A 12,989-nucleotide genomic window follows, 5' to 3' on the forward strand; every position below is an offset into this window, starting at 1 on the left:
TGCGGCCATTATGGGGCCAATGTCAAAAAAGGCGCAAAAGCGAAAAATGAAATATTTCGAATTGTGTTATATTTTCAGTCTTATTGATGTTAATTAGATAAATAGGATAGATGGTATAGCAAAGAGGGCTTATATATAATAAAAAATATAATTATTGCGTTTGTGACATAAATTACCCCTTTATATATTATTAGTCTAATAAAAAAATTACAAAATGGGACCGAAAAAGGCTAGAATTTCATCTGAGGAAGCCATTCAAAATATATTGAGATTTATTGAAGAAGATAACGTAGACGAAGCTATGGATGAAGAACTTGATGATGAAGATGATTTGGAAGAATTGTGCGGTGAAATTGGTAATATATATAGCTATATTATATATACATATATATAATCTCTCTGTCTAACTTCGCGTATATATATGGCGCATTGGTTGCGAGAAGCAAAATATGTTTCAAAATGTGTGATAATTTATTTTTAGTATTTTTGTTTGTCTCATAGATAAAGAAATAGTTGAAGAAGAGGATCATCAACATGATAACGATGACCGTGTAGGTGATGCTGACAATGATGCGTCCGAAAGTGAAGAGGAAGCCGGAGCAAACCATTTGAGGAGACGTCGACTTACGAAATATCGCTTAGTAAACAGTATTGCTGCCGCTACAAATTTAGAAAATTATAACGTTTTTCCAATACCACCAGAATCAAAGTCTATCCAAAGCATTTTCAAAATAGATAATAAGAAGAAAAATGACATAATTCGTACTTTCCAGAATCAGCCACAAGCTGGAAATGTTGGTCGAAATAATCGTGCAAATGTTATTACTGGACGACAAGGCCCACAACCAAAAGCTTGTGAAACTGCATCACCCCGTTCTGCTTTTGAGCTCTACTTCACTCCTGAAATTGTGAATAACATTTTGTTGTGCACCAACAGAAAGATTAGACGCACTCTGTCCAAACTACCCGATAATTTCTTGACGCAAAATAGTAGGTATTCGTACATGAAAGAAACCTCTGTTGAAGAAATTTATGCATTTATTGGATTGTACCTATATCGAGGACTATACAAACTAAACTGTATATCTGCTCATAGATTATTCTCAAACCAATATGGTCCGCCAATATTCAGCGCCACTATGTCGAGAAATAGGTTTTTTTTTATACGTACAAACCTTTGTTTTGACGACGAGACAACAAGAGATGAAAGATGGAAACATGACCGTTTTGCGGCAATGCGTGAAGTTTTTGAATCTTTCAATTATGAATGCATGTCATGCCTTGTACCGGGCGACTATCTATCACTTGATGAAACCCTGTATCCAATGAGGACACAGATAAGTTTCAAACAGTACAATCCCAACAAACCCGCCAAATACGGTTTATTACTGAAAGCCATAAATGCAGCACGATATCCGTATACATTCCTTGCAGCTCCATATAGCGGCAAACCACAGGGAGATCCAGGAATTTATTATGTACCAGGCACTGAGGAAATAGTAAAATACATGATAAAACAACTATCAAATGTTGTCTCGCTGGCCGGACGTAATATATCTTTCGACAGATTATATACATCAATCCCGCTTGCGCTTTGGTTGTATGAAAGGGATATCACTTGTGTTGGTACAATGCAGATCAACAGGAAAGGAATTCCAATTGAAATGAAAGATTTCAAACAAAGAGAGCCACTGTCCAGTGAAGTGTATTGGCAAAAAGATGGGCCGCTGTCCTTATCTTCATATGTAGTGAAAACTTCAAACGGAAAGAAAAATGTACTCATGTTGTCAACACTAGAACCAATCCTAGGTACAACCAAGGATGATAATTGCCACAAATTGGGGTTATATAAACTATATGACTTTACAAAGGGGGGTACTGATATTGTGGATCAGAGGATGGGGTTTCACACGACGAAGACAAAGTCAAGAAAGTGGACGTTTGTTATGTTTTCTTACATGTTGGATACCGCTCGAGTAAATTCTTCGACGATATATTCACTGAATAAAGGTATTGATCCGCTACAACAAAAGTCTTTTGAATACGCCTTTCAATTAGTCATGGAATTGGTGAAACCAACCATACAAAAAAGAAGTCAAAATGGTATGTTGTCCATCACAAAACAAAAAATAAATCTTGTCTTGGGTAATGCGCAATGTAATCCGGAACCGCGTGCAGCTATTGGTCCTGCATTTGCAGAAACAAGGAAACGGTGTACTGTTTGTCAGGCTGAGAATGCAGGAGAAAATTATTCCCAAAAGAAAAAATCTATTCCGTGTGTCAAATCACTTTGTCAATCATGTGGCAATACAACGTGTCAGGCCCATATGATACAAAAATGTATGTCGTGTTCAAAGAAATGAACGTTCTGGTTTCAGCTGATGATATGAACCTTACTGACATTATTTTACTTCTTTTTGTTTATTTTTGTCATGTTTTATACTAATAGCAGGGTTTTGGTGTAAAAAAACTAATTCATGTCAAAAAACCTTCTTTAGGGACATTTTTTTGAAAAATCCTTATTTTTCGCCCTTTTTTTTCAGCCGCTCATGTTGATTGGGGCAGTGAGAATGTAATTTAGCTTGAAAACATCCAAAGTAGGTGTTTTTTGGTACAATATAGATACATAATGTTACTGTAAAAAAATCAGGTTCACCGCTTTTATGCGAAAGATTTTCTTGGGGGTGCGCTCAATCAGCGCGCCCCTGGGATTTGAACGTCAAAAAAGCCCCGGTACGAATAGGGTTAATAAGGTTAGAAAATGTTATGGAAATAATTTTTTTTAAAACAATTTGTGCAGTTTCAATTCTATTGCATAGAGCTAAATAAATGTAATGTCTTGGAGAAAATAAAAGTTAAGACATTCCTTCGCCTGCTACTTCGAAGGAAAATGAACACATCCACTATTCACACAGACAGGCAGGCAGTTTGGCATAAGTACCATAACACCTATGTATTAAAAAACTTCCAGTTATCTATCCATCTTGCTCGTCAGACGATGATAAAGTTTTCGCCTGTACATTGGTTAGTACTCCACTTCTATGATACTTATCAGTTTATTTGTATTTTATCCTTGCTTTTTTGCTAAGTACACTTGGCCTAGTTTGTACGTTAACACTTGTTCACTGTAGAAACTGTATGTTTGTCTGTTAAAAAATCTTCTAGACGTTGGTTTATTGAGTTTTTAATGCTGTCATTCTGATTTGGCTAGCAAACAGGCAAGAAATGAGTTTAATCAATTCATTGCCCGTGTCGGTTTTTCTGTAATATTCCTCTATTGGCACAGTATGAATGTGCCAAACTTGATTTAATTTGGAAAAGACTATCTAAAGTTATAGAGAACCTGTCATAACGTGTTTTCCAGCTTAAGTTTGGTTAAACGGTAAATTAGAAGTCGAAGAGATGTATTGCCTTAAGGGTTCTAATTGGATAACATGTTCTAAAACAATTTAGTGTGATACGTGATAGTGTTTTTTAATTCATTTATAAACAAGACTTCTATCTTCCTTGGATTTACTTTTCCCGAATAAATATGATAAAATACGCACCATTCGTACTTGACAGAGTTATCGGTGAACATCACCCAAGAATATTAAAGACTAGCCGGGAGACCCGGCGTCAAAATGCCGGGTTAAGCAACAAGTAACTGTGTGACCCAGCGTTAAACACTCTGTGGAGCGCTTAATAAGAGCCGTAAACTGTGCCACACGATGAGGCAGAGCGCTTTAGTGCAGGCATGCAGTGTGTCATAAATGAAGTGAAGCACTCACAATATTTTAGTGTTGCGGCTGTAGTGTATTTTTCAGAAAATAACTTTCCAGCAGCGATAACTGAAATAAAAAGTGTTTACAAACCGTTGATACCCTGTCATAGCAAAAACAATCAGTCAACATTATTTTATTTTGCGGAATAAGCTCCTGGGAAAGTTAAAAAATTAATTGTGACATAATAACTTTTGAAAAAAACTTTATTGCAGCCTGTTTACATAAAAACACAGGAAATAGTCCATTGTTAACACTGAGCTGAGCAGTTAGTCCATGTAAACCGTGTTTCACAACCGTACAGACGTATTGCACTTTTCAAAATAAAATTAACACATTTTTTCATTAGGGTGTAATATTTTTTCTTCATTCTTTCCGGCAACTTTACCTAAAATAAAAACATAGTTTACAACCCGTTGTTACCTTATCATAGCAAAAGAGTCGGCCAAAGGTTTTTTTATTTTGTGGCATTAAATGCCCAGTAGAGCGCCTAATGCAAACTGTGTCACACAATTAGGTGGAGGTATTAGTACAGGTATACAGTATGTCACGTAAAGCACACACAATATTATAGTGCTTCAGGTGTAATGTATTTTTTATAATATAACTTTACTACAATTTTAGCACAGTTTAAACATGTTGTTACCTCGTCATAGCAAAAACAATTAGTCAATATTATTTTATTCTGCAGAATAAGTTTTAGTAAGTGCTAACAAATTAATCGTGGCACTGGACTGAGCGCTTAGTTCAGGTAAACTGTGTCGCATATGCGTTTGGGTTTAATACACTTTTCAAAAAACTGTATTATAACTTTGGTTAGTCTGTTAAAACGCGGGGTTAAGCCACAAGTAACTGTGTTACCTGGCTTGTGAAGTGCACACAACTTTATGGTGTTTCTGGTGTAATATATTTTCCAAAAAATAACTTTCCAAAAATTAAGCTATAATAAAACACACATTACAAATTTGTTGTTACCCCGTCATAGCAAAAACAGCTGGCCAAGCTTTTACATTTTTCGGAGAATGTTAAAGTTTACTCCAACCTGAGCACTTAGTACAGGTAACCAATGTCACACATCGATATATGTGTAATAAACTTTTCCGAAAAATGTAATCACAACGTCAGTTAAACAGAAACACAGGAAACAGCCCGTTCTTAACACGGGACTATGCGCTTAGTACAGGTAAACTGTGTCGCACATGAGTATAGGCGTAACACTATTTTAAAAAAAACGTTCTCGCGACTTTGGTTAAAAATTCAGGAAACCGCCTGTCGTTATACTGTTCGGTTACAAAAAACACTCAGCCATTTTAAGTTTTCATAACAGTAATAAATGTGCCTAGCTAACTGCATGTAGCATAAGAATTGTTAAGCTTGTGTTGCAGCCAAACTGCATTTTGCTACTTCCACTACTCAGCCAGAGGTAGCTGAGCTAGCTAGATGGACACTACTTCAACATAAAAATAAATAATATTAGCTATTATAAAAAGCTGTTATACCAAACTGAATAGTAAAAACTAAGGCTAGCTAGCTGGCTGTGGTACGCTCCTTTCAATTTTTCCCCAAGCAAAAATTCTAAAAATGGTGCGTTTGAGATTTGTACATAGCTAAAAGACGTGGCAATATATCTATCCTAACATGTAAAAACATATAGAAAACAAACATTAAAAAAAATAAGAAAAGACAAAAAGGCCAAACAGACCTACAAACTTAACACCGACGACGGCCATTTGAAAGACCAAAATGGCCTTCGTAATCATGTTCCTGTGTTGGCATGTATAGTTCGCGAAAATCTTGGATTGATTTTTCAAAAAATCAGGCGCTTATGATTGGTATACTACGTGCAAGCGGTCAAAACAAAGTCAGTAAAAATATATCGGATTTAGTATTGGTGCGCATTTTACAAATCTCGTGTTTCCGTAACAGGATGCGCCTTTCGCGGACAGACAGACAAAATACAGTTATATAAATGTTAATTGACTATGATTGTTAATACGCGCACCATTATTATTTTTTCCAGGCTGGTTTCAAAGTTTCCGGTAATCATTATTGTACTTTTGTTACTAAAAAAGGAACGTCCATGAAACTACAGTGTCGTTCTAATGTATTTTCACCTGGTTTATATGTGGTTGGTCTAACTTCCACTTCCGAATACCAATGCGATATGGGTAGGTTAATGTTGTTTATCTTCTACTATTGTAGTTGTTTTCTTTTATATATCTATGAAAATGAATAAATATATAATATTTATTGTTATCTGGAGTAGAAGATAATCGTTTTCATGTTAACTGAAAAATACATCTGAAATTTGATTATATTCTCTTAACACGGCCATATGAGTTTTATAAAAATGCTCCTAGTAAAAAATATACATATATGAAACATTCTTATTTCTTTAGAAAAGAAAAAAAGTTTCTGGAGCTCGCGTTCCCAAAACACACCTGAAATGTCAGTTGTTTAAGAAAGCCAAATATACTAACCTGATATAACATAACCTTCCAGCGTACATCAAAACGTTTAAGTTCTACAGAATAGTCAATACTCAAATCATTTTTCTCCAGTGATAAATTTTTACGTTAAATTTTAAAAAAGCTCAATCAAACCAAACGACAAAAAAAGCGTTCATAAAGTGTTAAAATTATTTTTATTTTTTCATGTTCGAAACATTTGACCACATAAAAAAGTAATCCGGTTTCCATTTATCGCTTTGTTTCTTTTCAACAATAAGGCTTTTTAACATTCTTTTTTAGGTCATGGGTAATTATGATTCATCTTTATTAACCTGTCTATACTAGATAATATAGATCACTGTCACTAACTCATGCCCTCGATCTAAACGGTTAATAAGCCATAAAACAAAGTCATTCACATAATATAAGCACAACCCGTTGCCATAAGGCAGAAAGCTTACAATGCATGCTTATCTTTGAAGTAAAAGAGATGCGAAAGGTAAGTAATGGGTGTTTTGCTATGGAGAGAATAATACTTGTGACCAAATTAGAACTTTCGCCATAAAAAAACGATACTAAATTGTATATCTCCACATCTTTGCGCTATAGCGTTGACAGCAAAACCCAGTTTAGTGTTGGGAGAGACAGACAGACAACATCATTAGTATGGACAAGTGTTTTTCGACTTTTCTCTTTTTTTCACCTTGTAGTGTAGACGGAGGTCTTTCGGAATAATGTTGTTGTGACGACAACGTATAGGGAATCTAAGATGATTGGATATCTTGTGATTTTCATTCTACTTTTTTCTATTATTCTCACCTCAGCGGACATATCACTGTTTAATAACTTTAAGAATATTATATTAATAATATATTATCATGTCATGAACAGGCGAGTTTATTCTAGGCTACGTAAGTTGTAGCTGTCAAAACGTAGCTAACTAGCTAGGTAAGCTAGGTACTTTCTTAATAAAAATTTTGTTTCCCCACGGTCAAAACAACCTTTTTTACATTGTTTTTGTCTATTTACCAATTTGAAAACCCTTGTTCTTGCCCCCCCCCCAAAAAAAAGATTTAATATGTTGGGTTTTGCAGAATATGTGAACACGGGACCATCTAAAATTATTCAAAGAATATTTCTTGTTTAAAATATATACCTGTTTTATTTGTATATACTAATAAAAAATATATAAGTACATGTACGGACAGGGATACAAGCTATATATCTTCTAGCAATGTCAGCACTATACGCTCTTCTTGTTCAAAACCGTACTTGTGGCTAGAGATAAAATTCATATAACTTTGATGTAAATTGAAATAGTGACTTGAAAATTCGTCTGACATGTTTTAAGATTGTTGCGATAAAAATTAACCAAGAAAATTTTTCACTAGTGCTATGGTTCCCGAGTTTCTGATTTTAGGTGTTTTTGGGGACGCTTGTAAACAATTTTTAACAGAACATCTATTTTGACAAAGATACACGGCTACGTTGAGGTTGTGTAACACACTTTTCTATTATCGATAAACCAGAGTTTCATGACATATCTGTCACTATCCCACTCTGGCGATCAAATTCATAGATTTCTCAAGGAATATGAATCCAAAAAAATTTTTAAATATGTTTTCTCTTTTTTGAATCAAAAGACAACAATTTAATTTGAGAATTGGATTAATTTTTGCAAATATGATCCCTAGAAAGACAGCCACATTTTTTGTGTTAAATGTTTTTCTGAACCTGATTTCAAACAAACATTTTTGTGATTGTATATTTTCAGAGGAAATATTACTAAGAACTAAGAAAATGAAGTTTAGTTGTTTATCTAGCTATCCATAGCTAAATTTAAAAATATTAAGCCAAGATAAAAAGTTTTGTTTACAAAAATAATGGCTCATGCACCTTGCGCCAATTTAATCTCGAGATATAAAAGTGCTGACTAGGGAAAAAATTAATCATAATCATGCCAAAATGTGAAAGCCGATCATGCTTTCAAATTTGGTTTTAATATCAGAAAAGCAAAAATCTCTGGGGACGAGTGTGATCAAAACGGGTTAAGAGTATACCAAAACGTTTTTTCACCTAAAAATATCTACAGTCAATTAATTTTGCATATATTTTGTATTTTCTGTTTTAAAGTATGATTTTGTGATTTTCCAATATCCAGTTTTGAGTTTAATCTAAGCTTTTAAGTTTGAAATTAATAGCTGCTCTTTCTGTTAAGATGGCAGATTGAACAATTCCTGTTCTCATTGTCCTGGTGAAGAATGGTTTCGTGTAAATTGTGACAACAAAGAAAAAAATTATGTTTGTGGCAGCAATGGCATAGAATATGGAAACGAATGTGAACTGGAACGGGAAAGGTGCAGAACCAATGGACATGTTTTCAAACGTGTTTGTGCAGGTTGTATATCAAAATGTTTCTTTAAAATAATAACCAATGTTTTTTTGTCAGCCAAACCTGGGTCATGCCAAACCAGGTGCCAAATCTTAAAGCTACAAGCGACAAAACGGAGACGGCTTAGGACTAGTTAAAACAGAGCAGTGTTTTCTTTAATCTTGCATTATATTCCTACCAAGTATTTTAAAAACGGCCTTAGTTATTTGAAAGTTAAGCCTGTGTCACACTAATGAAGGAGATGCAGAAGCAAGTGAAGTAAGCATGCGCAGTTAGTGTGAAGCAAGTTAATAGCTTATTTTGAGGAAGCTGTGAAAACGACATTTGTCGAATAAAAACTGGACTTCCAGTGTTTATTTGTCCTTGATGGGATGCTTTAGGTGTAGTAGGTGTCTACAAACATCTTTGTATATGCCGTGTTATTGGCTGTGCGGTGGGTACGGGTGTGGAAGGCATAAATCCGGCGGGAGATTCTTCTTCTCGTTGTTCGAGCAAGTATTTAAACATTATCTTATCAATCTCATGCTGCGCCAATAGCTTCCTGTTACCTGATAACTGACGCATATTAGCTGTCTGTTAGAAGTGCCCTGTACAGTGTGTCTTCATGTTTCGGATATGTTGGGTTACATAATCTTTTTTCATTTGCCCTCATCAGTTATATATCGCAATCATCGTCAGCCTCAGGAGGTGGTTTTCTGTGAAGAGAATTAATGTTTTACAAAGTTATTTTACATCTAAAATAATATTTAATTAGTTTTGCGCTTTACCTTGACATCTTCCTATATATAATCCTGCCGGTAACAGATAAAACATCTGAAGCTGGCAATGACACGACCGAGGCGCTGTCATCGATATTATCATCATCGTCGTCATTAGATTGCTCTATCATCATCTTGTGTTCATCCCTGTTCTCTATTTCAAAATTTTTGTTGAAGTTCTTCGTTCTGAATAATGAAGTTCAAGCCAAGCCAAATATGGAAACATTTCGACATCTTTTTTTCGACATATTCCTTTCCAGTCCCACTTCATATCGTTTCCTTTACTTCGCGTCGCTCACATTTTTCAAGTATTTTAGCTATAAAAATAGGATTTGTCAACTTACCATTCTATAAACTTGGTCGACATTGAGGTTCTTTAAAAAAATTACCACATTGTCATCGATTAATATGTTATTTTGTAACCACATTTGAACATTCGGGCAATGATCGAAATCATTTTTGGCTATTCCTAATTGGGGAGAAAATTAGAACATCAGAAGACTTCGTTTGCCTAATCGAGAATAATTTCCCCATCATTATTTCGCAATTACAACTTTTGCTGATCTGGATAAAAAACGTGTGAAATAAAAAAATAAGTTACCTAAGTGAGCATTTGGAGTAATTTATTAACGTTAAAATTTACTGGTTTTATACCGGGGAATTGACAATTTCGTTTAGGAGATTTTACATTCTGCGACTTTGAAAAGGATACTTGCGGTTTAACTGGTTCCAACTGGATACGGCGAAAAGGAAACACTAGCAAAAATAATGGACCAAATGTTGATGCAAGTGGTGAGTGTTTACTAAAGGGAATCTATATGTAGTTGCCAAGCAGTTTATATATTATAACCTTAATTTAAGGTTTAATACGTTTTTCAAGAAGCTAACTAGGACTATTTTGGATTACCAATACTATTCGACAATAAATTTAATGTGCTACAAATGGTAGTAGTTGCTTGACCTGTCAACCTATTTACTAACATGCACCTCCATTACGCTATACAGAAAACAAGGAAATACTTCATGATTTGACGGATCTTACCCCAACAATAAAGTATAAGTTTTGTCAGAAATTGAGGTGGGCTAATATTTAGAAATGTCTTCAACAAGTAAATGTTATCCAGCATATAAAAGAGGATTTAATTTTGCCTCTATACCTTAAAACAACAATTTTGACAGTTTAAGTAATTGAATCAAGGTCTATTTTCAAGTTTTATTAAATAACCGTTCTACTTGGTAAACACGCAGATCTAAAGAATAACAACAAAGGCACAGAATTGGTATTAAAACCAACTCAGGTCATCAAAGTTTAAAATATTACTCCAGTGTCTACTTGTGAAGCAAAAATCCTTTCTATCAAATTGGAATAAATAATTCTTTCCCAATTTTATTTGACCGCCGAAAAAATCCATGAAGAACAAGTCATTATTTTTGCACATGTCGCTATGAAATGATAACAACACGCTGAAAATTCTTGCAAACACTGCACAAAAATTTGAACGCATGATATTTTGACACAGCTATGAGAAAAAAACCAGACAGACACAAACATAAATTAGAAGTAAACAGACCAACATCTAACCCTTTTTAATTAAGAGTTAAAACAATTTTTTAAACCTTCTCTAGATTGTGGACTGAATTTTGTAACATAAATCTTTCAGAACATATTATATTCGAATAAAATAATTAGTATTTTAATAGAATATAATATGTTCTGAATGACTTTTGTTTTACTTTGTATAAATCAGTTCTGAATATTCTTAAATGTGACACGATCAGTCTACAGCGCGGGTATATTTAGCAAGTGTCTTTACCACAACTACGAGTCAACCTATGCCATGTGAGGGAAATTGGGTGGGTATTACCGGTGTGTACTTAATGTATACATTCCGAACACAAGACCCACAATGATAACAGTGTTTCCAACAGTGAAGTGGCTTTATCCTGTATAATTATTCGGAATAATAATAATATTTAAGAACGTCACAAATGTTGGTGTGTTATATAGGGTGTACACAAAAATGTATTATTAACAACATAATAACGTACTTCTGTAAGCTTGTGCAGCGGATTACTAATTTATATGGAAGTGTTTTTCTTTCAGGTAATGCATCCAGATTTTATTACCATTTCGAAGCTTCTGGCTTATTGCCATTTTCAGACCATTTAGTTTCTGTAACAGTTCCCAACCCCAATAAAAGCCAGCAGGGATGCTTGAAATTTGCGTATTATATGCATGGGACGCACGTTGGTGCACTATCAGTAAGGTTATCTGCTAAGAAGAAACCACTACGAATAGTGTGGACAAAATTTGGCAATCAAGGTAGTGTGTGGAAACAAAAGGAAATATCGTTACAAAACATATTGAACTCATGCGACACTAACTTCTTCAAAGTAAGGAAACTATTGTAAAGTGATTAAAACTTATAGTTCTGCGTCTTTACATTTTTTTAAGCGTTTCATTATGTTTGTCTGTTTGTGCAACATACGTTTTAACCAAATAATTTGACACAGCGTTTAGTTATAGTTTTCTTAGAAGTTAAAAATAAAACAAGAAGCCCTGGGGCTTTAACGTCAATACCAATTATTCAATTAATGAAGCCATTACAGTGCATTTAAAGTTTTGAGGCCAAATAACTTGGAAACAAGGGGGTGACGTCGATAATTGTTCACCGCGTGGGTAACTAGGGACGCCCTAGGACCAATTTAGGGAAATTTCCCAAACCCAGGTCTCCGAATCCTTTTTGGATTGGACGGGTTGATGACATCATCAAAAAACCTTCAAACCCTCATATCTCTGCAAACGTTTATCAAAAGTACATAATCCTATACATTTTCTTGATCAGCCTTTCAAGATCTATACGACTAAGGCAACAGGTATATAAATTTCTATAAAATTTTTTTAAGGTTTTGAAAGGTCTTTGCCGACGTCAGCAAAATTTTAATCCCTGATATCTTATTAACCATTCATCAAAAGCACATGATCCTATACATTTTCTTGATCAGCTCTTTAAAGTCTCCACAATAGAGGCAACGTATTAATTGGATGGATTGCTGACGTCATGAAGATTCAAGTGACCCTTTTTTTCATTTTTATTTTGCCTCAGTGGATTTTTCCACGGGCTTTATCGACTAGTTGGATAATAAAACAATCTGTTGCGCTGTTAGGATTGTTATTGGCTTAAAACCTCATTTTGCCTCGTTCTCAGAAAAACGTATTTAGCCTGGAAAAGTTTCGGGCGTCCAGCCTAGCAGCGCTGTTTCTATCTCTCTCTCTCTATCTCTCTTTCTCTCTCTCTATCTATCTCTCTATCTATCTCCTCAGGCGATTTTAGAGATTGCGCTTTCGCTGGCGGAAATCAATAAGTATTGCTTGATAAAAGTACAAATGAATATGTTATGTCATTATATTTTTAGGTAATATTTGTGGCAACAAAAGGCAGCGATTTTTCAAGTGACATTGCAATTGATGATATATCCATACACTTTGGATCCAACTGTGTATTATTAAGTAAGTCAAACATTTCCAACTTGTGTATATATTTTCAACTAATCGATAGGGCCCAGGGGCGGATCTAGGGTTAGGCAGCCTAGGCAATTGCCTAAGCCTAAGCTTGGGCAAAAAAAA

The 12,989-nt window shown here is 34.6% G+C and overlaps 2 protein-coding genes across 2 annotated transcripts; both read left to right on the top strand.

The window, feature by feature from the left end:
- The first annotated feature begins 214 nt into the window (after positions 1-214).
- Positions 215-3,352, top strand: LOC130621415 (piggyBac transposable element-derived protein 1-like). Its single transcript, XM_057436697.1, has 5 exons — positions 215-356; positions 502-2,340; positions 2,972-3,024; positions 3,132-3,167; positions 3,287-3,352. Exons 1-5 carry the CDS (start codon positions 215-217, stop codon positions 3,350-3,352), a joined length of 2,136 nt encoding a protein of 711 aa, XP_057292680.1.
- Positions 3,353-8,191: 4,839 nt separating this feature from the next.
- Positions 8,192-12,300, top strand: LOC130621416 (MAM and LDL-receptor class A domain-containing protein 1-like). The gene is made up of 4 exons (XM_057436698.1): positions 8,192-8,258; positions 8,430-8,609; positions 10,040-10,153; positions 11,466-12,300. Exons 1-4 carry the CDS (start codon positions 8,192-8,194, stop codon positions 11,771-11,773), a joined length of 669 nt encoding a protein of 222 aa, XP_057292681.1. The 3' UTR covers positions 11,774-12,300.
- The last annotated feature ends 689 nt before the right edge of the window (positions 12,301-12,989 follow it).

Source organism: Hydractinia symbiolongicarpus, chromosome 12 (assembly GCF_029227915.1).
Source record: "Hydractinia symbiolongicarpus strain clone_291-10 chromosome 12, HSymV2.1, whole genome shotgun sequence".
Taxonomy (NCBI): domain Eukaryota; kingdom Metazoa; phylum Cnidaria; class Hydrozoa; order Anthoathecata; family Hydractiniidae; genus Hydractinia; species Hydractinia symbiolongicarpus.

What these genes read in the sequence shown, in the direction of transcription:
- LOC130621415 (XM_057436697.1), top strand. Translation starts at nt 215, where the DNA reads ATGGGACCGAAAAAGGCTAGAATTTCATCTGAGGAAGCCATTCAAAAT. An exon ending in AAGTTTTCGCCTGTACATTG is followed by an intron (nt 3,025 to 3,131) that starts GTTAGTACTCCA and finishes TGTTCACTGTAG; the next exon opens with AAACTGTATGTTTGTCTGTT. An exon ending in TGTTAAAAAATCTTCTAGAC is followed by an intron (nt 3,168 to 3,286) that starts GTTGGTTTATTG and finishes CTATTGGCACAG; the next exon opens with TATGAATGTGCCAAACTTGA.
- LOC130621416 (XM_057436698.1), top strand. Translation starts at nt 8,192, where the DNA reads ATGCTTTCAAATTTGGTTTTAATATCAGAAAAGCAAAAATCTCTGGGG. An exon ending in GACGAGTGTGATCAAAACGG is followed by an intron (nt 8,259 to 8,429) that starts GTTAAGAGTATA and finishes CTTTCTGTTAAG; the next exon opens with ATGGCAGATTGAACAATTCC. An exon ending in ACCAAATGTTGATGCAAGTG is followed by an intron (nt 10,154 to 11,465) that starts GTGAGTGTTTAC and finishes TTTTTCTTTCAG; the next exon opens with GTAATGCATCCAGATTTTAT.